The 24,930-nt window shown below is 33.0% G+C and overlaps 1 protein-coding gene across 22 annotated transcripts in view; it reads right to left on the bottom strand.

Annotated features, from left to right (window-relative positions):
- The window catches only part of LOC135125350 (collagen alpha chain CG42342), a 310,138-nt gene extending 286,106 nt beyond the window's left edge, over positions 1-24,032 (bottom strand). For all 22 annotated transcript variants that reach the window (XM_064050869.1, XM_064050855.1, XM_064050851.1 and 19 more), the window contains exon 1: positions 23,620-24,032. In XM_064050869.1, the coding sequence (XP_063906939.1) occupies positions 23,620-23,932 (313 nt within the window). In that variant the 5' untranslated portion in view covers positions 23,933-24,032. The remainder of the gene's footprint in view (positions 1-23,619) is intronic.
- Positions 24,033-24,930: the final 898 nt, after the last annotated feature.

The following is a 24,930-nucleotide window of genomic DNA, read 5'->3' as shown; positions in this document are numbered from 1 at the left end:
GCGAACAAACCATTAGCAACGCGTCGAGAATTTAAACAAATTTATTACAACTAGAACTGCATTAATTATACATTTTTTGAATTTAACTAGGAAGCTATCAATTATAGTTAATAAAGAAGAATTACATTATACTCCAAATTATTGTAAGCTACATATAGCTGCTGAACAAGTGAAAATTGCAAAATCTACACGCACGATATCAATTATAGCTAATATTAACTAACTAACGTTTAGATTACGCACCTATTATAAACATCTTTGAGTTTAGATTGTGGTAAATAGTAAATTCTATGCATAGTTATAGCAATTTTCAATCTGTTAAATTCTATATTAACTAAAATTGAAAAAGATGGTTATAACTTTTGCGAAATTAACTGACAGTTTATCAGTTATAGTTAATACGGGAGAAACTCACTACAAAAAAAAAAAGATATATTCCAAGAAGGAGCAAATACATCGTCAGCAGAAACAGAGCTACATGAAATATAGAATCGACAAATGTGCTATGAAACTATTTAAAAGTAATCATCAACTACAGTTACAAAACAAAAATCAATAAATTATAGCCAACTGGGAAAATAAAATCATCCAACAGTTAGAACAATGTTCACAAATTATTTTTTTTGCGGTTTGAAAAATTATAACTATAATTTCATTACATGAACAGAACTCTCTGAATTTAATTTGGAACTTATCAATTATAGTTAATAAAAATTGGTCGAAGTTTATAATTAAGTTATTTTCACAAAGTTCTCGCTAGAATCATAAATATTTTTAGAGCAATAATAGTTAATAACTCTAAATGTAACAAATCTTAAAACTAACCGTATATAAAAAAATCCCAAAACACTGTCTAAAGAATTAAAGCGCCGGGGAATAGCTGAGAGCATCATCGAGTTGTGAAGAAGTCATCAATTATAGTTACTGCAGAATTCTCCAAAAATAAATATAATCCAAACAGGAACAAACATATCATCTGCAGAAATAGTGGTACGTGAAATATAGAACAGATAAATGTGCTTTGAAACTATTAAAAATAAGCTACAATTATAGTTAGAGAAAAAAGCGCCAATCAGTTTAAAGCACGAATTAGTTAGGAAGAACATTCACAAATTATTAGTATTGCTTTCGATATTTAAAACAATTGTAACTATAATTGGACTACATGAATAAAACCCTGTGAATTTAACTACAAAGTCATCAATTGTTGTTAAGAGAAAAGTACCTCAATACAACCGAAAATACTCTAAGCAAATCTCGTTAAAGTTGATTAAGTAAATAAGGGCTAAAGTTGGGAAATCGGGGTTCAGAAATTCAGTTATAGCTAATATTAACTAGTTGCGACTGTAGTAAATAATGAGTGGTACGCATAGTAGCAGTAATTTTCAACGGAATTGTATCTTCAAAGCTATTAAATTTTGTATAATTAAAAGTGAAAGAGTTAGTTATATTTTCGCGAAGCTGGCTACCAGTTTATCAATTATCAGTTATAGTTCTATTAATAAGAAACTCACTAGAATAAAAAACTATTTTAGCCATACACAAATTTAAATTAGAAAGTCTACTTATTATAGTCGATCTGAGTTAAAATCCTGAAATATATAACATGAATTCATCACACAATGATAGTTAATATTTTTAGTTGTAACTAAATCTTAAAACTGTAACTATGTATGAAAAATTGCAAAACACTGTCTGAATAATTTAAACGCGGGGAAATAGTTATGGGCGTCATTGCGTTAGTTGGTTACGAAGTCATCAATTATAGTTAACGCAGAAATAGATATATTCCATGCAGGAACAAACATATCACCGGCAGAAATAGAGGCACATTGATATAGAATGGACAAATGTGCTCTGAAACTATTTAAAATAAGCATAACAGTTAGAAAAACAAGTACCAATCAATAATAGCTAACTGGGAAAATAAAGACACCACTTAGTTACGAAGAATGTCCGCAAGTCATTAGTACTGTTTTCGAGATTGGAAACAATTGTAACTATAATAACACTGCAAAAATGGAACTCTCTGAATTTAACTGGTACGTTATCAATTATAGTTAACAAAAAATAATCTCGATACCATCAAAACTATTCTAAGCAATAGGTGGTTAAAGTTGGTTAAGTAAACGTTGAAGATGAGAAACCTGCATTCAAAAAATCAATTATAGCAAAATTTCAATTAATTAACTTGTACGTTAGACACCTGTTATGTAGACATCTTTACTTTATATCTGTAGTAAATAAGTGGTGTGCATAATAATAATAGTTTTCAACCAAACTGTATCTTCAAAGCTATTCAATTTTATTTAACTAAAATTAAGAGTTGGTTATAATTTTCGCGAAGTTAGCTACCAGCTTATCACTTATCAATTATAGTTTATAAATGAGAAACTTAATAGAATCAAAAAATATTTCAGCTCTGGATAGAAAAAAAAATAAATTGTGAAGTCTACTTATTAAGATCGATCTAAATTAAAATCCTGAAATATATAACTTGAATTCATCACACAATGTTAGTTAATAATTTTAATTGTAACTAATCTTAAAACTATTAACTGTGTACAAAAAATTCCAAAACATACGAATAATTACAGCGACGAGAAATAGTTACGGATATCATTGCGTTAGTTAAGAAGTCATCAATTATAGTTAATGCATAATAATCTACAAATCCATATTCCAAGCAGGCACATATAGAGGTATATAGAACATAGAATGAACAAATGTGCTCTGAAACTATTTAAAAATAAGCATAACAGTTAGAAAAACAAGTACCAATCAATTATAGCTAACTGGAAAAATAAAGACACCAATTAGTTACGAAGAATATCCGGAAGTCGTTAGTACTGTTTTCGAGATTGGAAACATTTGTAACTATAATTACACTGCAAGAATGGAACTCTCTGAATTTAACTGTGACGTTATCAAATATAGTTAACAAAAAATAATCTCGATACAATCAAAACTATTCTAAGAAATAGGTGGTTAAAGTTGGTTAAGTAAACGTTGAAGATGAGAAATCTGCATTCAAAAATTCAATTATAGCTAAATTTCAATTAACTAACTTGTACGTTAAACACCTGTTATGTAGACATCTTTACTTTATATCTGTAGTAAATAAGTGGTGTGCATAATAATAGTAGTTTTCAACCAAACTGTATCTTCAAAGCTATTCAATTTTATATAACTAAAATTAAGAGTTGGTTATAATTTTCGCGAAGTTAGCTACCAGCTTATCAATTATCAATTATGGTTTATAAATGAGAAACTCACTAGAACCAAAAAATATTTCAGCTATAGATAGAAAAAAACATAAATTGTGAAGTCTACTTATTATAATCGATCTAAATTGAAATCCTGAAATATATGACTTGAATTCATCACACAATGTTAGTTAATAATTTTAATTGTAACTAATCTTAAAACTATTAACTGTGTACGAAAAATTCCAAAACATTATATGAATAATTACAGCGACGAGAAATAGTTACGGATATCATTGCGTTAGTTAAGAAGTCATCAATTATAGATAATGCATAATAATATGCAAATCCATATTCCAAGCAGGCACAAATAGAGGTATATAGAACATAGAATGGACAAATGTGCTCTGAAACTATTTAAAAATAAACATCACGATTACAAAAACAAATGCCAATCAATTATAGCTAACTGGGAAAATAAAGATACCAATTAGTTAAGAAGAAATGTCCACAAATTATTAGTACTGCTTTCGAGATTTGAAATAATTGTAACTATAATTACACTGCAAGAATAGAACTCTCTGAATTTAACTGGGACGTTATCAATTATAGTTAACAAAAAATAATCTCGATACAATCAAAACTATTCTAAGCAATAGGTGGTTAAAGTTGGTTAAGTAAACGTTGAAGATGAGAAATCTGCATCCAAAAAATCAATTATAGCTAAATTTCAATTAACTAACTTGTACGTTAAACACCTGTTATGTAGACATCTTTACTTTATATCTGCAGTAAATAAGTGGTGTGCATAATAATAATAGTTTTCAACCAAACTGTATCTTCAAAGCTATTCAATTTTATATAACTAAAATTAAGAGTTGGTTATAATTTTCGCGAAGTTAGCTACCAGCTTATCAATTATCAATTATAGTTTATAAATGAGAAACTTAATAGAATCAAAAAATATTTCAGTTCTAGATTGAAAAAAAAAATTGTGAAGTCTACTTATTATGATCGATCTAAATTGAAATCCTGAAATATATAACTTGAATTCATCACACAATGTTAGTTAATACTTTTAATTGTAACCAATCTTAAAACTATTAACTGTGTACGAAAAATTCCAAAACATTATCTGAATAATTAAAGCGACGAGAAATAGTTACGGATATCATTGCGTTAGTTAAGAAGTCATCAATTATAGTTAATGCATAATAATCTACAAATCAATATTCCAAGCAGGCACAAATAGAGGTACATAGAATAAATAAATGTGCTCTGAAACTATTTAAAAAAAAACATCACGGTTACAAAAACAAATACCACTCAATTATAGCTAACTGGGAAAATAAAGGTACCAATTAGTTAAGAAGAAATGTCCACAAATTATTAATACTGCTTTCGAGATTTGAAACAATTGTAACTATAACTACATTACAATATAATTGTCTGAAATTAACTAGGAAGTTATTTTTAATCAATTGTAGTTAATAAAAAAGAATCTCAATACAATCAAAAGTATTCTAAGCAATACGTAATAGCTTTAAAAGTCGGTTAAGCAAACGTTGAAGTTGAGAAATCTGCATTCAAAAATTCAATTATAGCTAGTATTAATTAACTAACTTGCACCTGTTATGTAGACATCTTTACGTTATAATAGTAGTTTTCAACGAAATTGTGTCTTCACAACTATTGAATTTTATATAATTAAAATTGAAAGAGTTGTAATTTTTTGTGTGGAATATCAGTGATAATATAAGGAAAGCGCGGTGGAATAGTTAAGTGCATGATGTTAGTTACGAAATCATCAATTACAGTTAGTGCATAAATACAATATTTTCAACGCAGAAACAAATACATCGTTAGAATAAATAACGTGTATCAGTTATAGTTAGACCAGTTGGTTCGTTGTAAAAAAATATACAAAACCTGTTTTAATTGCAATCTCACGATCAATATTTTGTGTTTGAAAAATCAAGCTAAATTTTAATGGCGTTGTCATAACCCATAAAAACAACGCACTTCGCGTTCCGAGTAATTAAAAAAAATGTAAAATCACCTACAATTGAATACCAGTTAACATGAAATTTTAATTGAAAATCCAACCATATTTTGTCAGTTTCGTTGTAATCAATAGACGCGTGTACGTAGAAGCATTGACAATAAATTAACATTTAGTAACATTTACGCTGATACCAGGACAGAGTTTATCAATAAATACAATTTTAATGCGACTGCAGGCTGACGTGTGACAACTTTAATACGCCATGAAGTTTTTCAAACGGCAATGGCTTGTAATTTCGAATAAATTTAGATTTTATGACGAGTCGCAACCGTGCGAGTTGTAAACTTGCATTTTTGTGCTGGTTCCACGTGAAAACACCTCCATTAATCACCACAAATCTGATAATGCGCGTTTCGAAATCCCATTGATCATATCACGATCCTGACACTCCTCGAGAAAAACCGCTTAATAAAATAATTAAATCGTAATTAACGCAGCCAGAACGATGTAAACAATTTTTTTACAAGTGTACTCGAGTCGACACTCATTTTAAAAAGCTGCTCTGGTTTAAAACGAACCGACAGTCGTGATGTTTGAAAACATGGGTTCTCACTCTTTGATTTATCGTCGGAATAATAGCGACACTGTCGAGATAAACATAAGGTCGATTTTTTCCTGCCACTCGAACGGGCACAAGTGGAAATGTTTTCCTTATTTTTTTTAACAGCCGCCAGATAACTTCCGTTATTATTGTAATAACTCGTAATGGCTTCCGTTGAATAAATTCGCGAAACGCAGAATAAGATGGGATTTTATGGGGCAATCAAAGGCCTTATTTACTCAAATTACGGCATTAAGAATCATCGTAAAAAAAAATAAATTTCGCCGCGCCCGGGCTGTAAACCTAATAAGGGGTGAAATTAATTCGATAAAAATTTTTGAGACAATTAGGGCCGGCTTTATTTAATAGAAACGTTCGGCCCGACTTTACCAAAGTTGTTTTTATCTACTCCGAGCGGAGGTAGAAACCACCCCCACATTATTGCACCCAGGTGACTGAAAGTTTTTGTCGAGTGATTTATGTCACACACAATGGCTAGGACGTCAACCCTAGAAAAATTCTCAGGTAAATGAGAGCTGTGCAAACACTGGACCAAATATTTGTGTGTTTGTCGTACACGTCGGACGACTATTTAGAGCTTTAAAAGAATTAAAAGCCAAGGTAACTGTGTCGGCTTGGATTTATGGCCGTTTTGTGGGGAATAATGGCACTCGAGTGGTGGGCTCGGGCCGGCCCGATTTTCGCGCACTCTTAATCGCTGAAGAGAGATTTGATCGGACTGTCACGTCGTCAATTACAACTTACTGAGTCTAAACACCGTGGTTTTAGCTAATTATAGCTATTAGATAAGCTATCCTTTCTCGTTTGATTCCATATTGTAACAAACTAACGAAAAAAATATTTTTGTTTTTTGATAACCTTTATAAAGTAAAAACCAGTGGCGTAAATAACACCCCAGCAGCTTTTTCAATTTTCCAACTTTTGAATTATTCAATTTTTAATTTTTTCTTTTTTAGTCTTTCGTTTCGTCAACTGTTCGATTTTTAATTTTTCGTTTCTTTAATTATTCATTTCTTCAAATATTCGATTTGTAATTTTTCCCATCCCCCGATTACTTCAATTTATAAATTTTTTAGTTTCTCGAATTTTCAATTTTTCAGTTTTTCGATATCCCGACTTTTTTATTTTTCTGTTTTTTTAAATTTTCAAATCGTCGATTTTTCAAGTTCCCGATTTTTCGTTTTCCTCGCATTTCGTATTCCAATGACTTCCCCATTTCTCGATGTTTAGATTTTTCAGTTTTTCGAATTTTCGATTTCTTAATTTTTTAATTTTCGATATTTCAGTTTTTCGATTTGGTAATTTTCCAATGTCCCATTTTTTTATTTTTCGAGTTGGATTTCTCGGTATTTTGATTTCCCCATTTTTCGATTTTTCAGTTTCTTGATATTTTAATTTCTCGGTACTTCAATTTCTAGATTTTTTAATTTCTCAATTTTTCGATTTCTCGAAGTCCTGATTTCTTTTTTTATTTATGAATTTTTTGATTTAACAGTTTTTCGATTTTTCCATTTTTCTTTTTCCCAATACGTATTTCTATTTTTTGATTTTCCAGTTTGATTTTTAATTTTTCTATTGTTCGATATACCGTTTTATTTTTCAATTTTTCAAATTCCCAATTTCCTAATTTTTCAGTTTCTCGATTTTTCGTTTTCCTCATTTTCCGATTTCCAGATTTTTCGATGTTTTAACATTTTCACTTCGACTTCTCGACCTGCTGATTTCCCAATTCTCAGTTTTTCTATTTTTCGACTTAAATTTTCCAGTACTTCGATTTCCCGATTGTTTGGATATTTCGATTTATTGATTTTTTAATTTCCCAATTTTTCGATTTTTTTGGAAGTCCCGATTTCTTTTCCGACTTATGAATTTTTTTATTTTATATTTTTTCGATTTTTCCATTTTTCTTTTTTCCAATGCGTATTTCGATTTTTCGAATTTCCCAGATTTTTTATTTTTCTAGTTGGGTTTCGATTTTTCAGTTTTCATGATATTTTAATTCTTCCATATTTCGATTTCTAGAATTTTTAATTTCTCAATTTTTCGACGTCCTGATTTCTTTTTCTATTTATTAATTTTTTGATTTAACAGTTTTTCGATTTTTCTTTTTTCCAGTACGTGTTTCGATTTATCGATTTTCCAGTTTGATTTTTAGTTTTTTCTTTGTTCGATATACCGGTTTTTTATTTTTCAAGTTTTCGAATCTTGAGTTTTTCGATTTTTCAAATTTTTAAATTCCAAATTTCCTGATTTTTTAATTTCTCGTTTTCCCCATTTTTCTGTTTTTCGACTAAGATTTTCCATTATTTCGATTTCCCAATTTATCGATACTTCAGTTACTTGATTTTTGAATTTTTCGATATTTCGATTTATCGATTTCTTGATTTTTTAATTTGTCAATTTTTCGAAATCCCGATTTATTTTTCTACTTGTGAATTTTTTGATTTAACAGTTTTTCTTTCAGATGTTTAAATTTTTCGAATTTTCCATTTTTTTCCAATAAATATTTCGATTTTCCAGCTTGATTTTTAATTTTTCCTTTGTTGGATATAGCGTTTTTTATTTTTCAATTTTCTGATTTTTCGAATTTTGAGTTTCTCAATTTTTCAATTTTCAAATTCCTAATTTCCTGATTTTTCAATTTTCTCGATGTTTCGTTTTCAACATTTTTGGATTTTCAATATTTTAGACATCGAATTTTCGATTTGTTAATTTTTCAATTTTTCGAATCAAAAAAATGGAAAAACTGCAAAATTTGGAAAATCGTATAATTAAGAAATCAAAAATTGCAAAATTGGAAAATTTAAAAATTGGAAAATCGAGGAATTGAAAGAAAACTCAAAGATTAAAAATTTGAAAAATTGACCAAGTAAACGAAAAATTGTAAAATCGAAAGAATTATTAAAAAATAAACGAAATGAAAAAACGAAAAATTGTGATATAAAATGGAGAAACTGAAAATCAAAAAATTGGGTAAAAAAGTCAAGAACTGAAAAATTGAGAAAGAAAAATTGTTAAATCGGGAAACTAGAAAATCAAAGAAGTCGAGAAATTGAAAAAGTTAAAGTAGGAAGAACGAATGAAAATGGAAAAATTGAGAATGAAAGAAAATGAAAACACAAATAATTGTGAAATCGAAGAAAAAGGAAAAACGAAAAATTGTGATGTCAAAAAATTGGTCGAAGATAAATCCAAATTTTTCAATGTTTTTTTTTATTTTACCCATTTTCGATTTCCAGATTTTTCGATTTTGTCAAAATTTCGGCTTCGACTTTTCGATTTGTTGTTCTTTCAATTTCTCTATTTTTTTAAGTTACGATTTGTTGATTTTTTGAAATTACGATTTCTCAATTTTTCAGTTTTTCGACTTTTGGAATTTTCATAATTTCGATTTTTGGAATTTTAACTTTTCGATTTTTAGTTTATTTTTCATTTCTTTTTTGTTTCTTTAATTTACGATATTTCAATTTTTAGATTTTGCAATCTTTCGATTTGCAATTTTATGAGTTTTCAATTTTTAATTTTCAAATTTTTCAATTTTTCATATCTTCAATCTCTTTCGATTTGCAATTTTTCATTTTGGGTTTTTATTTTCTTTATTTTTTCAATTTTTGGGTTTTCAATTTCAACGTTTTTCAATTTTTCACGATTTTTTAGTTCTTCGATTGTTAATTTTTCAATTTTTCGAATCAAAAGAATGGAAAAACTGCAAAATTTGGAAAATCATATAATTAAGAAATCCAAAAATTGCAAAATTGGAAAATTTAAAAATTGGAAAATCGAGGAATTGAAATGAAGCACAAAGATTCAAAAATTTGAAAATTGACCAGGTAAACGAAAAATTGTAAAATCGAAAGAAACATTGAAAAATAAACGAATGAAAAAACGAAAAATTGTGATATAAAAAGGAGAAAATGAAAATAAAAAAAATTGGGTAAAAAAACTCAAGAACTTGAATAATTGAGAAAGAAAAATTGTTAAAAGAATGAAAAATTGCAAATTGAAAAATTGCAAATTGAAAAATTGAAGAAATGGAAAATCGAAAAATTTGGAAGTCGAGAAATTGAAAAAGTTAAAGTAGGAAAGACGAATGAACATGGAAAAATTGAGAATGAAAGAAAATGAAAACACAAATAATTGTGAAATCGAAGAAAAAGGAAAAACGATGTCTCAGTTTTTCAGTTTTTCGACTTTTGGAATTTTCATAATTTCGATTTTTGGAATTTAACTTTTCGATTTTTCAGTTTATTTTTCATTTCTTTTTTATTTCTTTAATTTACGATATGCACCTTTGGATGTTTCAATTTTTAGATTTTGCAATTTTTCGATTTGCAATTTTAGGTGTTTCCAATTTTTAATTTTCTAATTTTTCAATTTTTCGTATCTTCAATCTTTCGATTTACAATTTTTAGTTTTGGTTCTTTATTTTCTTTATTTTTTCAATTTTTTGGTTTTCAATTTTTCAACTTTTGGATTTTTTTAATTTTTGCAAATTTTGATTTTTTCGTTTCTTGATTTTTCAATTTATGGTGTCTTCAATTTTCTTGTTTTCTTTTATAATATACAATCATTATAATTTTTTAAATTTTCTCAATTTTACGATTTTAGAATTTTCCATTGTTCAATTATTGGAATTTAAAACTTTTACATTTATTCGATTTTTAATTCTTGAATTTAACTTTTCAATTGTTCAATCCTTCAATTTTGCAGATTTTCAATTTTACAGTTTTCACGATTCGATTCGTCTTTTCTTCTTTATATTTTTCGATTCATTTTTTTTTTGGATTTTATTAAATTTCTCTAAATTTAGTTTTTCAAATTTTTCATTTCTTCAGTTTTTCAATTTGCAATTTTTCGAATCAAAAAATTGAAAAACTAAATTCTAAAATTGAAAAATCAAAAATGTAAAAACGAAGAAGTATAAAATGAAAAATTTGGAAATACTGAAAATTAAAAATATCGGAAAAACGAATAAAATTGAAGAATCAACAAACTGGAAAATCCCGAAATTGAGAAATTAATAATTGAAAATCTGAGAAATTGAAAAAACGAAAAAGTGTGACATAAAAAGGAAAAAATGAAAACCAAAAAAATTGGGGAAAAAAATAAATATCAAGAACTTGAAAAATTGTAACACTGAAAAATTGCAAATCGAAAAATTAAAAGCGAATAATTATGAAACCGAAACACTGAAAAATGGAAAAATTGAGAATGAAAGAAAATGAAAACAAAAAATTGTCCAGACACTGTAAGATTTAATTTTGGGAATTTTAATTTTATTATCACCCTAAAATGTCGAGATGACATCAACTTTTTAGGAGGGAATAACGAAAAAATTTTGATAACGACTTCCCGACAAACAGACAAAAACGGAGGACCAGTTTTTTCGGACTCTAGACGTCTTGAAGCGTCTATGAAACATAAAAACGTCGAAATTAAGTCGTCGCCGTGTACCAGCGGAACGCCCGTAACCCGAAACCCTCGCGTTATCGCGCACAAAACCCAAAAAAAACGCAGGCATCCACAAAAAAACACCCGAAAGTCTGATATGCAAATTATAACGGATTTTTTCGGGATATCAATTTCCAAATAAATTATTTTTTAATGGCAGCAATTCATCACTTGATTAAATCTGTCCAATTAATTACCAAACATTCGTCACATTATTATCTAAGTTAATTAGAATATTTCGTCGATCCGTCGATCTATCTCTATCGTTCGAAAAAAATACGAGCTAGTCGAAAGTCTTTTCTTCCATTATTAAATTATCAAAAGTAAATAAATCAGCGCATTCCACTCTCTCCATTAATCATCCGGTCCTAATGTCACTGTTTACCTCGTCCAACAACCGAAGAATCCCCCCTATTGTCACGCCATCCCGAACAACAAACTAAACCAATTTCGGTGCTGATACGACGAGATTTGGTAAATCATGTCGAGTGCGTTAACGCTTATTGATTTTGACAGAATAATGAGGCGAATCCGGCCATAAAGGCTTTCTCGGTAATTAGAGGCGGCTGGTTCGAATAAAAGTGTTGGGACGATAATTGCATATTCATATAATAATCTAACAGGTTGAGCAGAAAGGTTATTTATGGCCAGACGGAATGCTCATTGATATCGGACGAAAATTGATTCCAAAAAATTCACGTCGAAAACACGTCAATTAAACGACGTCTCAAACCCGTCAAAAATGACCAGCAGCCTCCCACGTGTGCCGGCGCATTATTATTCCAAAAGTGGCCGTATCATATGTAGGAAACACACGTAAGGAGTGTAACGATAGAAATCCGTAAAATTCGAACAGCCATAAAAAATTAGTTCCCTCATGTTTTGTTTTCTCGTTGTCATAGCAAGAATGTCAAACATTTAAAATTATATTCCCTTAAAAAATTTGTCAAAATATCAGCTTTTAATATCCAAAAAAATTAATCAACTAGAACAACGTAAAAAAAATGTTGACAAATAGATAGAAAACCCTCAACGACCGAGGCATTTCATTGCAAAAGATTTAAAAATTTCTCGTAGTACGGTGGACGATGTGTTAAATCGGTACTTTAAACAATTATCTGTCTCACGAAACCCTGGTTCTGGAAGAAAGCAAGGAGCTCTTAATCCAAATCTTGATAAAAAAATAATTGCAACAATCTCTAAGAATCGCAGTATGTCTGCTAGGAACATTCGAAAAAAATGTCAAACTAACCATACAATGGTTCAGAGAACTAAGCAACGAGCAGGTATGAAAACCTATAAGAAACAAAAAATACCTAAAGTGACTGATATCCACAGGAAAACAATTAAAACGAGAGCGCGGAAATTGTACGACTTGATTGGCAAGAACATCTGCCTCGTTTTGGACGACGAAACTTACGTTAAGGCTGATTTTTCGACGCTTCCAGGAGCACAATATTATACTCAGTTTGAAAGAGAGATTCTTCCTGACTCAGAAACATCAATTGGTATTGAAAAATTTGGAACGAAATATCTCGTCTGGCAGGCCATTTGTCAGTGTGGAATGAAAAGTTCATCATTTGTGACTACAAGAACTGTTAATGCTGAAACTTATGCTAAGGAATGTTTGAAAAAACGGATGTTCCCATTTTTGAGAAAGCATATTGGGCCGACTTTGTTTTGACCAGACCTTGCCACCGCACATTATGCAACAGGCACAGTCAATTTGCTGCAATACTATGACGTCGATTTTGTACCTCGAAACCATAATCCACCTACAACGTTCCACGGTGTAGACCCATTGAAAGATATTGGTCGATTGTGAAAAAAAGGTTACAAAAAACGGGACAAACTGCTAAAAACGCCCACGACTTCAATTTAAAATGGACGAAAGCAGTAAAAACGGTATCACCAGCAACTGTCAAGAATATTATGATGTCAATTAGGAAGAAGCTCCGAAAAGAATGGAGCCAAGCTTAAAAGTTCGGTTAATTTTGTGTTACATATATTTTTAAGCAATACAGTTTTAGAAAAATCTAAAATTGTCGAAATATAATTTCAAATTAAGAAGTTATGGTATTTTAAAATTTCCGAATTTCTATCGTTACAGTCCTTAATTGTGATATTCGTGACGAACTCGTACGTGCCCGGACCCCGAATTTCCCCTAAACGACCAACTACCAGCGTTTAAAATATGGTAAACAATTTCATCAAGTGTTGACCCATTTTTGTCCGGTGCGACTAACGAACAGCTTCATTATTCACTGATAAACATGTAGTACGAGTCGTCGATCCATGTTCTACTCTTCTATAATTCATAAACCAGCTGGTATTACGTAATTCCAGAAACAGCTCGCTTATTGATCAATTGTTTAATTTAAAGTGAGCCACTCGACCCATTTTTTTATTTTTCGTAGAAAAACTAAATCATCCCTTTTTCCCCATAAAAAATCTGCTGAATTCATATTAATAGCTCAAGTCCCGACATCGATTTATTAGGGCGCATTAGACATAACTCATGCAATTTTTTGGCGTTTTGGCCAATTTGTTCCTGTTTAGAAATACTGATCTCGTTGTTGGGAAAATCGTAAATCATTGGGAGAAGTTAGTCGGACGGAGCCATTTGTCCCTTTCTTATCTCGAAAGAGTTATATTTTTTTCGGAGGGGGTTTGATATGTGGGTAAATAAAATTCGGGAGGAGATTTGATTAAAATCGGGGGGTTTTAGACGCGAGCGGAAGCGAAATTCGGGGTTTTACTGCAGGGCCGATGGGTTTCGGGATTTATGGCATGGGATTGTTCGGCAGACAGGTTGAAAACGGGGAACGGCGAAAAATACACAACTATCATTAAATAATTCAGTTTTTTCAAACATATTTAAATTAGTGTAATTCGTTGAGGTGCAAAAGATTATCCCATTCCTCAGGTTTTCTTAATTTGTTCATACCATATTAACTTAACATCATAAGTTAATACTATCTCTAGAAACGTTTTTTTTTTTGTATGAATTGTTCACTAACTGTTTTGTCGATATTGAGTGTTGTCGATATTGACCATTTTTTAATTAGTTCGTCACATTTATTTAATCGAGGACATTTGCATAGTCGGTATATTTAATAGTTTATGATTATTGAAGTTCAAAAATTCGGGGAGGTCATTTACGAAAAGGATGAATAACAGGGGACCCAAAATGGACCCCAACTTAAACAAGTTCTGGATTAGAATATTTGTGGCATTGTCACAATTTGCGATTTATTGTTTAGGTATGAACCTAACTAATTATTAAGTATACTTCTAACACTCATATTTGATCCAATTTCTGCAAGAGAAGCTCATGGTTCACGGCTAACATCATAACAAAACCCACAACTTGATTTTTATTATCCAAACCGTTATAAATTTCCGAGATAAGGTCTAAAGTACGAAACTAGTTGATCTTCGCTTCCTAAAACCATGTTGTGAATCTAATAATAAATTATAGTGCTAGACAACGTATACTAGACGTTCATAGAAAACAGATTCGAAAAATTCGAGATTCGAGTGGTAACTAATAATAGAATCTAGGATGTCAAATACTAGCCCCACCCACCCACCCTCCATTTCCTTAGAGACCACGTCATTTGCCAAAATCAGTCTTATCTTAGCAAGTATTAGCCCCACCCACCCGCCCGCTATTTTCTTGGAAGGAATGTGATTTGCCAAAATCAGTTTTATCTTAGCAGGTACTAGCCCCGCCCACCCACCCTTCAGTTTCTTAGGGGATATATCATTTGCCAAAATCAGTCTTATCTTAGCAAGTACTAGCCCCACCCACCCCCGGTCTTCTCACTCTAACAACTGATTTAATTTCTGTTTAGTATAAGATCATTCATTTCATTCAGATCGGATAAAATTAATCACTGAAAAGAAGGTTCGCGGGGTGGGCGGGGCTAGTCATGTTGTTGTGTCGAGTGGGAGTGGCCACTAATAAGTAATAGAATTTAGGATGCGAAAAAAAAGCGCTATTCGTATTTTTTTTTTTTTGTTATATCATTTGCTATAAAATGTTTTTCTTATTTTATGCACCTGACCTGACTAGACCTAACGTGACCTGACCTGTTCTGACTTCTCTATTGTCTCAAACAAATAAATTTTAAACATTTCGCGACTGGAAAAATTTTTATATTTCCATTAGCGATTTCGAAAAACAGTAGGAATTTCCGAAGAAACGACGCCGAAAATGACCTCTGGTTATCGAAATCCAGAAGAAAGTGTATTCGAAAATAGTTGAAAAATGTTCGAAAATGTCAAAATGCCAAAATTAGTCTTATCTTATCAAATACTAGCCCCGCCGACCCACCCTCTATTTCCTTAGAGACTATGTCATTTGCCCAAATCAGTTTTATCTTACCAAGTACTATTTAATTTCTGTTCAGTATAAGATAAAATCGGATAAAATCATTCACTGAAAAGGGATAGGGTGGGTGGGCGGGGCTAATTATGTTCTTCGGTCAAGAGGGAGTGGAAACTAATAATAGAATGTTAGATGTGAAAAAAGTAAAAATAAACGCTAATTTTAACTTTTTTTTTTGTTATACTATTTGTTATAACATTTATTTCTTATTTCATGCACCTGATCTGAATTGACCTAACCTGTTCTGACTTCTCTATCGTCTCAAATAATAAATTTTAAACATTTCTGCGAATATATAAAAACCACAAAGTACATTCTTAAAATAATTGTACTTTGTGAACTAAAAATCAATAAAAATGGCCTTTCTAATCTACAAAAATTTTATACGGAGCAATTTTGACGTAACTGCAAAAATTGTTATATTTCAATTGGAAATTTTCGAAAACAGTTGAAAAATAGTCGAAAATGTCAAAAATGCCAAAATCAGTCTTATCTTATCAAATACTAGCCCCGCCCACTCACCCTGTATTTCCTTAGAGAGTATGCTATTCGCCAAAATCAGTCTTATCTCAACAAATACTAGCCCCACCCACCCCCCACTCCACTTCTCCATCTAACGACTAATTTAACTTCTGTGCAGTATAAGATCATTCATTTTATTCAAATCGGATAAAATTAATCACTAAAAAGGAGGCAGGGTGGGTGGGCGGGGCTAGTCTAATCGTAATTTTTTTTGTTATACCATTTGCTATAAAATGTATTTCTTATTTCATGTACCTGACCTGACTAGACCTAACGTGACCTGACCTGTTCTGACTTCTCTATTGTCTCAAACAAATAAATTTTAAACATTTCGCAATTGAAAACATTTTTATATTTCAATTGGCGATTTTCGAAAAACAGTAGGAATTTCCGAAGAAACGACGCCGAAAATGACCTCTGATTATCGAAATCTAGAAGAAAATATATTCAACTAACCTTCGAAAATAGTTGAAAAATGTTTGAAAATGCCAAAAATGCCAAATTAGTCTTATCTTATCAAATACTAGCCCCGCCCACCCACCCTCTATTTCCTTAGAGACTATGTCATTTACCCAAATCAGTTTAATCTTAGCAAGTACTAGTTCTCATTCTAACGACTAATTTCTGTTCAGTATAAGATAAAATCGGATAAAATCATTCACTGAAAAGGGATAGGGTGGTTGGGTGGGTGGGGCTAATTATGTTCTTCGGTCGAGAGGGAATGGAAACTAATAATAGAATGTAAGATGTGAAAAAAGTAAAAATAAACGCTAATTTTAACTTTTTTTTGTTATACTATTTGTTATAACATTTATTTCTTATTTTATGCACCTGACTCGAATTGACCTAACCTGTTCGGACTTCTCTATTGTCTCAAATAAATAAATTTTAAACATTTCTGCGAATATATAAAAACCACAAAGTACATTCTTCAAATAATTGTACTTTGCGAACCAAAAATCAATAAAAATGTCCTTTCTTATCTACAAAAATTTTATACGGAGCGATTTTGACGTAACTGCAAAAATTGTTATATTTCAATTAGAAATTTTCGAAAACAGTTGAAAAATAGTCGAAAATGTCGAAAATGTCAAAAATGCCAAAATCAGTCTTATCTTATCAAATACTAGCCCCGCCCACCCACCTTCTATTTCCTTAGAGAGTATGCTATTCGCCAAAATCAGTCTTATCTTGTAACGTTTCAATTGTGTTGAAGAGATAAACGTTCCAATTGTTTTGTTTCATCCCTTCTTAAAAAAAAAGGGTTGTTTTATTGGGGATGCAATATTTTACGTGCCGACATCTAAGACATCATGGTTGCCTATGGGGAGTGTCAAACGACGTCGTGGCACTGCTAATGCGCTGGTACTCCCACCCCGCGAAAAAGAATATAGGAGAGTATCGACCTGATAGGGGAAGAGGGAGGTTCTCGTGAGGCGTTTTGGCGAAGATCCTGGAAGAAGGAAGTGCTAGGACGTAGCCGAAGAGGAGAAAAGAAGTTTTCGAGAAGATTTTGGTGGAGTTGCTGAAGGAAGGAAGTGCCAGGACGTAGCCGAAGAGGAGAAAAGAAGTTTTCGAGAAGATTTTGGTGGAGTTTCTGAAGGAAGGAAGTGGAAGGACGAAGAGGAAGTACTCAAGATAGAGATTTGTATCGTTTTGTTCGAAGCAAGAGGTTTATTTGAGCCGTTTTCGTATCGTCCATCACAGAAAAGAGGAATTTTATCGTTCGTTTTTTTATCACCGCACCCAAGTGAAGAGTTCCTGGAAGAACCAAGCTTATCGTGATGCCGTTGCAGTGAGTAGCTTATTGTCGTCCCTGTTGTTCCCTTGAAGAGACCATATCGAGCCGACGACTTTGATTTTCGCTGTTGTTCCTGCGGAGCCGCCGCTAACCTTGAAGTTTTTCTTCGGATCCAGAGGTCTGTGACGCCGCTGTTTCTTTATCAATCCCAATCCAGACGAAGAGGAGCTGCTGATAACTACGGTTACGAGCTAAGTCCACTCTAACGCCTTATAGTTCTAATTTTCCATTTAGTCGCCCGGTCACAGCTATCTTTATCGAAATTCTTGGAAGTTTTTTTTGTTTTTTAATTTATCATATCGCAAAATAGTTTTGTACGAGGACGCATGAATACATTTCATTTTCTAATATATTACTTTAATATATTTCAGTGATAGTCCCTTCTGGACGTTAAGGGTAATTTTTTTTAATATTAGATGACTTCATTTAATCAACACTTGTCAATTTTATTATCCGTTGAATATATTTTTAGTTTTTTTTCTGTGTTTTCTTGTGGCTTGATTCTTCTCGACTGTTTACTCGACGTAGCGGAGTAAACTACCCCAACAGGAAGCTACGTGGCGCCCAATACAAAAAAAAATTAATAAGAACTCTCCGAACCACGACCCGCCCCGGCTAAAGAGCTGCCGTTCGCTGTAAAACCCTCCGAAAGAGGGTTATAATCTCAACAAATACTAGCCCCACCCACCCCCCACTCCCCCTCTCCATCTAACGACTAATTTAACTTCTGTTCAGTATAAGATCATTCATTTCATTCAGATCGGATAAAATTAATCACTGAAAAGAAGGTTGGGGGGTGGGCGGGGCTAGTCATGTTATTGTGTCGAGTGGGAGTGGCCACTAATAAGTAATAGAATTTAGGATGCGAAAAAAGTAAAAAAAAGCGCTAATCGTAATTTTTTTTTGTTATACCATTTGCTATAAAATGTATTTCTTATTTCATGCACCTGATCTGACTAGACCTAACGTGACCTGACCTGTTCTGACTTCTCTATTGTCTCAAACAAATAAATTTTAAACATTTCGCAACTGGAAAAATTTTTATATTTCCATTAGCGATTTTCGAAAAACAGTAGCAATTTCCGAAGAAACGACGTCGAAAATGACCTCTTGACTATCGAAATCTATAAGAAAATGTATCAACTAACTTTCGAAAATAGTTGAAAAATGTTCGAAAATGTCAAAATGCCAAAATTAGTATTATCTTATCAAATACTAGCCCCGCCCACCCACCCTCTATTTCCTTAGAGACTATGTCATTTGCCCAAATCAGTTTTATCTTAGCAAGTACTAGTTAATTTCTGTTCAGTATAAGATAAAATCATTCACTGAAAAGGAGATAGGGTGGGCGGGCGGGGCTAATTATGTTCTTCGGTCGAGAAGGAGTGGAAACTAATAATAGAATGTAAGATGTGAAAAAAGTAAAAATAAACGCTAATTTTAACTTTTTTTTTTTGTTATACTATTTGTTATAACATTTATTTCTTATTTCATGCACCTGATCTGAATTGACCTAACCTGTTCTGACTTCTCTATTGTCTCAAATAAATAAATTTTAAACATTTCTGCGAATATATAAAAACCACAAAGTACATTCTTAAAATAATTGTACTTTGTGAACAAAAAATCAATAAAACTGTCCTTTCTCATCTACAAAAATTTTATACGGAGCGATTTTGACCTAACTGCAAAAATTGTTATATTTCGAATTAGAAAACAGTTGAAAAATGGTCGAAAATGTCAAAAATGTCAAAATCAGTCTTATCTCAGCAAATACTAGCCCCACCCACCCCCCACTCCTCTTCTCAATCCAACGACTAATTTAACTTCTGTGCAGTATAAGATCATTCATTTTATTCAAATCGGATAAAATTAATCACTGAAAAGGAGGCAGGGTGGGTGGGCGGGGCTAATCATGTTCTTCCGTCGAGTGGGAGTGGCAAGTAATAATATAACTAATTTTCGACAATAGTTGAAAAATGGTTGTAAATGTCAAAAACGCCAAAATCAGTCTTATCTTATCAAATACTAGCCCCGCCCACCCACCCTCTATTCCATACATTTTTCTGTTTGAAATGAAACCTAAATTATTAAACAATAATTAAATAAATTAATAAGTATTAATTTTAATTAATATTAAACAACAAATCAAAATTCATTTGGCGAATATTTAGAGCACACCATATTTAAAAACAAGAAGACAGAAATAAAGATTTTGCAATTAAACTCCGCCCTCTGGCTCACGACGAATAAAAAAAATCATTTACAATTGAGATGGGGGTGGCCGGGCGGAGCTTAAATTTTACCGTTTTTTCTGAATATACCTACGTAATCTTCTTTTCGCGACAAGATGGTAAATGTTTGTCGGGAAACATGGATTTTACACTTAAGCTCCGCCCCTTGGTCTGACAACGAATGAAAAATGCATCACAATTGAGGTTGGGATCCGCAGGTGGGGCTTAATTTTTGACATTTATTTTCTTCACTAATATACTCGTAGTTTTCCTTCAACATGATACTTAAACATGTTTCACATGGCAGTTTCTTGTCGAAAAATAAGCATTTTGCCACTAAGCTCCGCCCCTCGGCTCACAACGAATAAAAAAATCATTGCAATTGAGGTGCGGGTGGGTGGGCGGCTTTTTGTATTTTGCTTTTTTTCTTAATATATGCACGTAACTTTCTTATCTAGTGATTTTGTACAGAAATGTAGGGGACAAAATTTACAATTTTAAAAAAATTTAATCCCCACCCACCCACCCTTTCGTTTTTATGGATTTTACCTCAAAGGGTGGAGCTTAAAATCCTTATTTCTCTAGAAGAAATTATATGTAAAACACGGTTTGTGTATTGTGTTGTTCAAAGAATACTATGTACAACAAGTAAAAAATTAGTCTCAATTGTGATCAATTTTTCATTGGTTTTCATCATTTTCAGCAATTTTTGGCCTGACAGGTTTTGGAGGTTCTTTAACACTTCTAGTTTCATTAATTCTTCGTAGGGTTGATTGTGCTATATCAATGAATTCACAAAAAAAAGCTCTATTCAAAAATGTCATTAAAAAAAAATAAAGTTGGCCTTGCAGCTCGAACACAAATAAAAACAAAAAAAATGTTTTTGGCGAATAATTAAATCACAACTTCTTGCACCCCTATACCTAATTTCAGGTGATTTGTACAATTGCTTAAGAAATTGAACCGTTTCAGACGGTAATTTCTAGTGGAGAAATAAGGATTTTGTAATTAAACTCCGCCCTCTGGCTCACAATGAGTAAAAAAAGTCTTGTACAATTGAGATGATGGTGGGTGGGCGGGGCTTAAATTTGGCGGATTTTTTTCTGAATATACGTAATCTTCTTATCGCGACAAAGATATTTGAAATGTTTAAAATGGTACATTTTTGTCGGGAAACTTGGATTTTACACTTCAGCTCCGCCCCTCGGTCTGACAACGAATGAAAAATTCATCACAATTGAGGTTAACGCCCGTGGGTGGAACTTAACCAAAAAGAAACATTTAATACGACATTTATAAATTATAAATAAAAACAAAACCAACAAAAGAAAAATCCATTAAAGCATATCCAACTAAACACTAGAGAAGATGTTCAAAATTCCTGCCTTGTGCATATAAGTAAGCTCGTAATATTTCCAAATTGGATCATTTTCTGTAAAAGTTAGTTAAGATAAAACGGATTTTGGCAAATGAAATACACCCTAAGAAAAGAGAGGGTGGGTGGGCGGGGTTAGTAGCTGAACAAGATAAGACTGATTTTGGCAAATAAGACACTTTGTAAGAAAAGAGAGGGCGGGTGGGCGGGGCTACTACCTGCTAAGAAAAAACTGACTTTGGCAAATGACGTATCCTCTGAGAAATTTAATTAAATTATTACAAGAAACGACAGAGGCTCCAAAGCACTCTCAAATTCTTTTCAAACAGAAATACCTAGAACCTTGTTTTGAATTCTTCAAAAGAAAAAAAAAACGGGGTTCCAAAATTAACTCAAAAACAGGTCAGAATTTTCCAAAAATAGAACACCAAAGTCCCCCAAAATTATTTTAAATAATTTTCAAAAAAAATCTCCATGGGCTCCCAAAATAATTTTCTAAAATTTCTAGTAATTTTGCACAAAAGTGTGGGGGACAAAATTTAACATCTTAGCAAAATTTAAGCCCCACCCGCCCACCCTGTCTTAGTTGTGATGACCTTTGTTTATTCATTTTTAGCCAAAAGGTCGGAGCTGAAAGTCCTTATTTCTCTAGAAGCAATTATCATGTAAAACACGTTTTGTGTTTCGTGTTGTTCAAAGAATACTATGCATATTAAGTAACAATCAAGGCAAAGCTTAAGCCCCACCCGCCCGCCCTAGTCTCAATTGTGATGAATTTTTCATTGGTTGTCAGACCGAGAGGCGGAGCTTAATTGCAAAATCCATATTTCCCTACAAAAATTTACCATTTTAAAAATGTCCAAATATAACGTTGAGGGCATTTTCATCGTTTATAGCTGTTTTTGGCCTGCCAGGTTTTGGGCGTTCTTTAATAGTAAAATTAATATGTTATCATGATAGTCTCCAAATTGCTATTAGCTTTAAAAATTAAAGAGGCTCCTTCAATTAAATAAACCGTTTTTATTTGCACCATGAACCACAATATACCTGAAGCCTTGTCCAGTTTTTGCAATAGCAGTGTTTACTGAACCGTCTTTCCACGTCTTTTTGCATACGTTACTCACGTTTCATCAAGAAAAAGAGGTTCATAAAATTTTTTTCCTTTGTGTTGGTGGTGTTCACGTAAAAATTTTGTTCTTTAATTTAACTGAAGGCCATTTCATCAAAAATAAATTTTAGATAATCTCCTCGATTGACATTAAATCTACAAGATTCACTTTTGTCTTTGTGACTAATTCTAGAAGACATATTTTTCTTGTTTTCAAAGTCCTGGACTTTTTTGTAGCCTCTAGACAGATCTTTCCGAAAAGTTCAACATTTCTGCGACCAGTTCTGACTTCCTTTTTTTCTAAAATTACAAAACATCTTGGTTTCTATCAAGATAGTCTAACATTTAAAATTATTTGTTTTGTGGTCGTTAAATCGCTTCATTTTTGACTGAGACAAATGACAAGTTTCAAAATTTGACGTAATACGACCTACTCAAAATTTTGTGGCTTTTTGTCTCACACAAAGTACGTAAGATAGAAAGAGAAAATGTTAATTATTATTGTTCAATACGCTGGTTAACAGATTTGTCAGTCTTCTTGAGAATGTTTGGCGTAAATATTTAAGTTTATATTTATTAAAATGTTTGGACGTTCTCCGAAATACATTGTAATCAAGATTCTCCTTGTTATGGTCAACGAAAAATCTCTAGTGAGTAGAAGAAACGTAGCCAGTTTGGACTGGCTTCAAAAAGTGCGTTATAGTTCAATTAAAAGTGATAATTACTTATAGTCAAATAAAATTACAATTCACCACTTATATGAAATTACATCACATAAAGCAATATGTTGATATTTTTAATGACACCTGTCCCTTGGAAAATAAACCCCTTATTATTATTATTGTTGGAGAGAATTTCGATTTTGATTTTGGTAAAAATTTCGCACCCCCGCATCGTCTTACCTGCAGGACAGATGCATTCCGGCGCGTCCCTCTTGGCCCCTCTCGCCCCCACGTCCCTCAGCACCCTCCTCTTCGCCACCCCGTCCGCCTCCCGCCGCAGCCGCTCCAGCAGCCCGTCCGCCCCCTCGGCGGCCCTCTTCTCCAGCAGTCGCACCCTCTCCTCCAGCAGGCCCAGCTCGGCCCTGACCTGCCGCCACCCCACGAAACCACACACTGTCACACACACCACCGCCACACACAGCAGCACTGGCCCAAGTCCGGGCCGCGGCACTCGACACCCGGTGGCCTTCTTCGGCGGTTCGTCCGCTTCCATCGCCACCCCTTTGGACGCCACGATGTCTCGCTATTGCATTTCGCTCGTCGACGACGCCGGCTCCCGTTACATCACTCCTGAAGACCGCCGCACATGGCCGGAAGGGGCGAGGGTGGGACACGAGGGGTGAGTTCTCGGAGATCGAGCCGTGTGCGTGTTTGGACAGAGGAAAGTGAACGGACAGACGTGCGCTCGACGACGATGGGACTGAAACTGAGGCGGACGGCGCGAGTTGGGCTCGGAGCGGACGAGGAACGGCGGATGGGGTGAAGTTTTGGGCGCGCGCGGAGGCGGGGGCGGGGGGCGCGCGACGGGGGTGCGTTCGGACACAGGCTGTGGGGGCAGGGCGCAGAACACGAAAACGCGAGTTTCGCTCTCGAAATTGATGGCTCTTGTTTTTAGGTAGTACTCTAAAAATCTCCTCCGCAACGGAGGTTTTTTAGTATGCGCAGTTTTCATTCAAAACTGGGTTAAAATGGTAAATTTTTGTAGGCCAATATGGATTTTGCAATTAAGCCCCGCCCTCTCGACTCACGACGAATAAAGAAAATCATTACAATTGAGATAGGGTGGGTGGGCGGGGCTTATATTTTACTTCTTTGTCTTAATATACCTTGTCTTCTTTTCCCAACAAGAGACTTAAAGCATGTCTAAAGTGTTAAATTTTTGTGGGGAAACATGGATTTTGCAATTACGCTCCGCCCCTCGGTCTGACAACGAATGAAAAATTAATCGCGACTGAGATAGAGACGGATAGGTGGGGCTTATCTTTTGCTTTTCTTTTTTACTTAACACACATAGTTTTCTTTGAACAACACGTGGTAATTTCTCATAGAAAAATACGGATTTTACAATTACGCTCCGCCCCTCGATCTGACAACGAATGAAAAATTCATTGCGACTGAGATCGAGACGTATGGGTGGGCTTTCTTTTGTTGTAATTCAATATATTAATGAAGGCAAAAATTATTACGACCATATCCCAAACATTCTCTGTT

Source organism: Zophobas morio, unplaced genomic scaffold, assembly GCF_036711695.1.
Source record: "Zophobas morio isolate AGI-343-1 ecotype UQ-CSIRO unplaced genomic scaffold, CSIRO_AGI_Zmor_V1 ptg000008l, whole genome shotgun sequence".
In the NCBI taxonomy this organism is placed as follows: domain Eukaryota; kingdom Metazoa; phylum Arthropoda; class Insecta; order Coleoptera; family Tenebrionidae; genus Zophobas; species Zophobas morio.
This window is presented reverse-complemented; position numbering and strand designations above follow the sequence as displayed.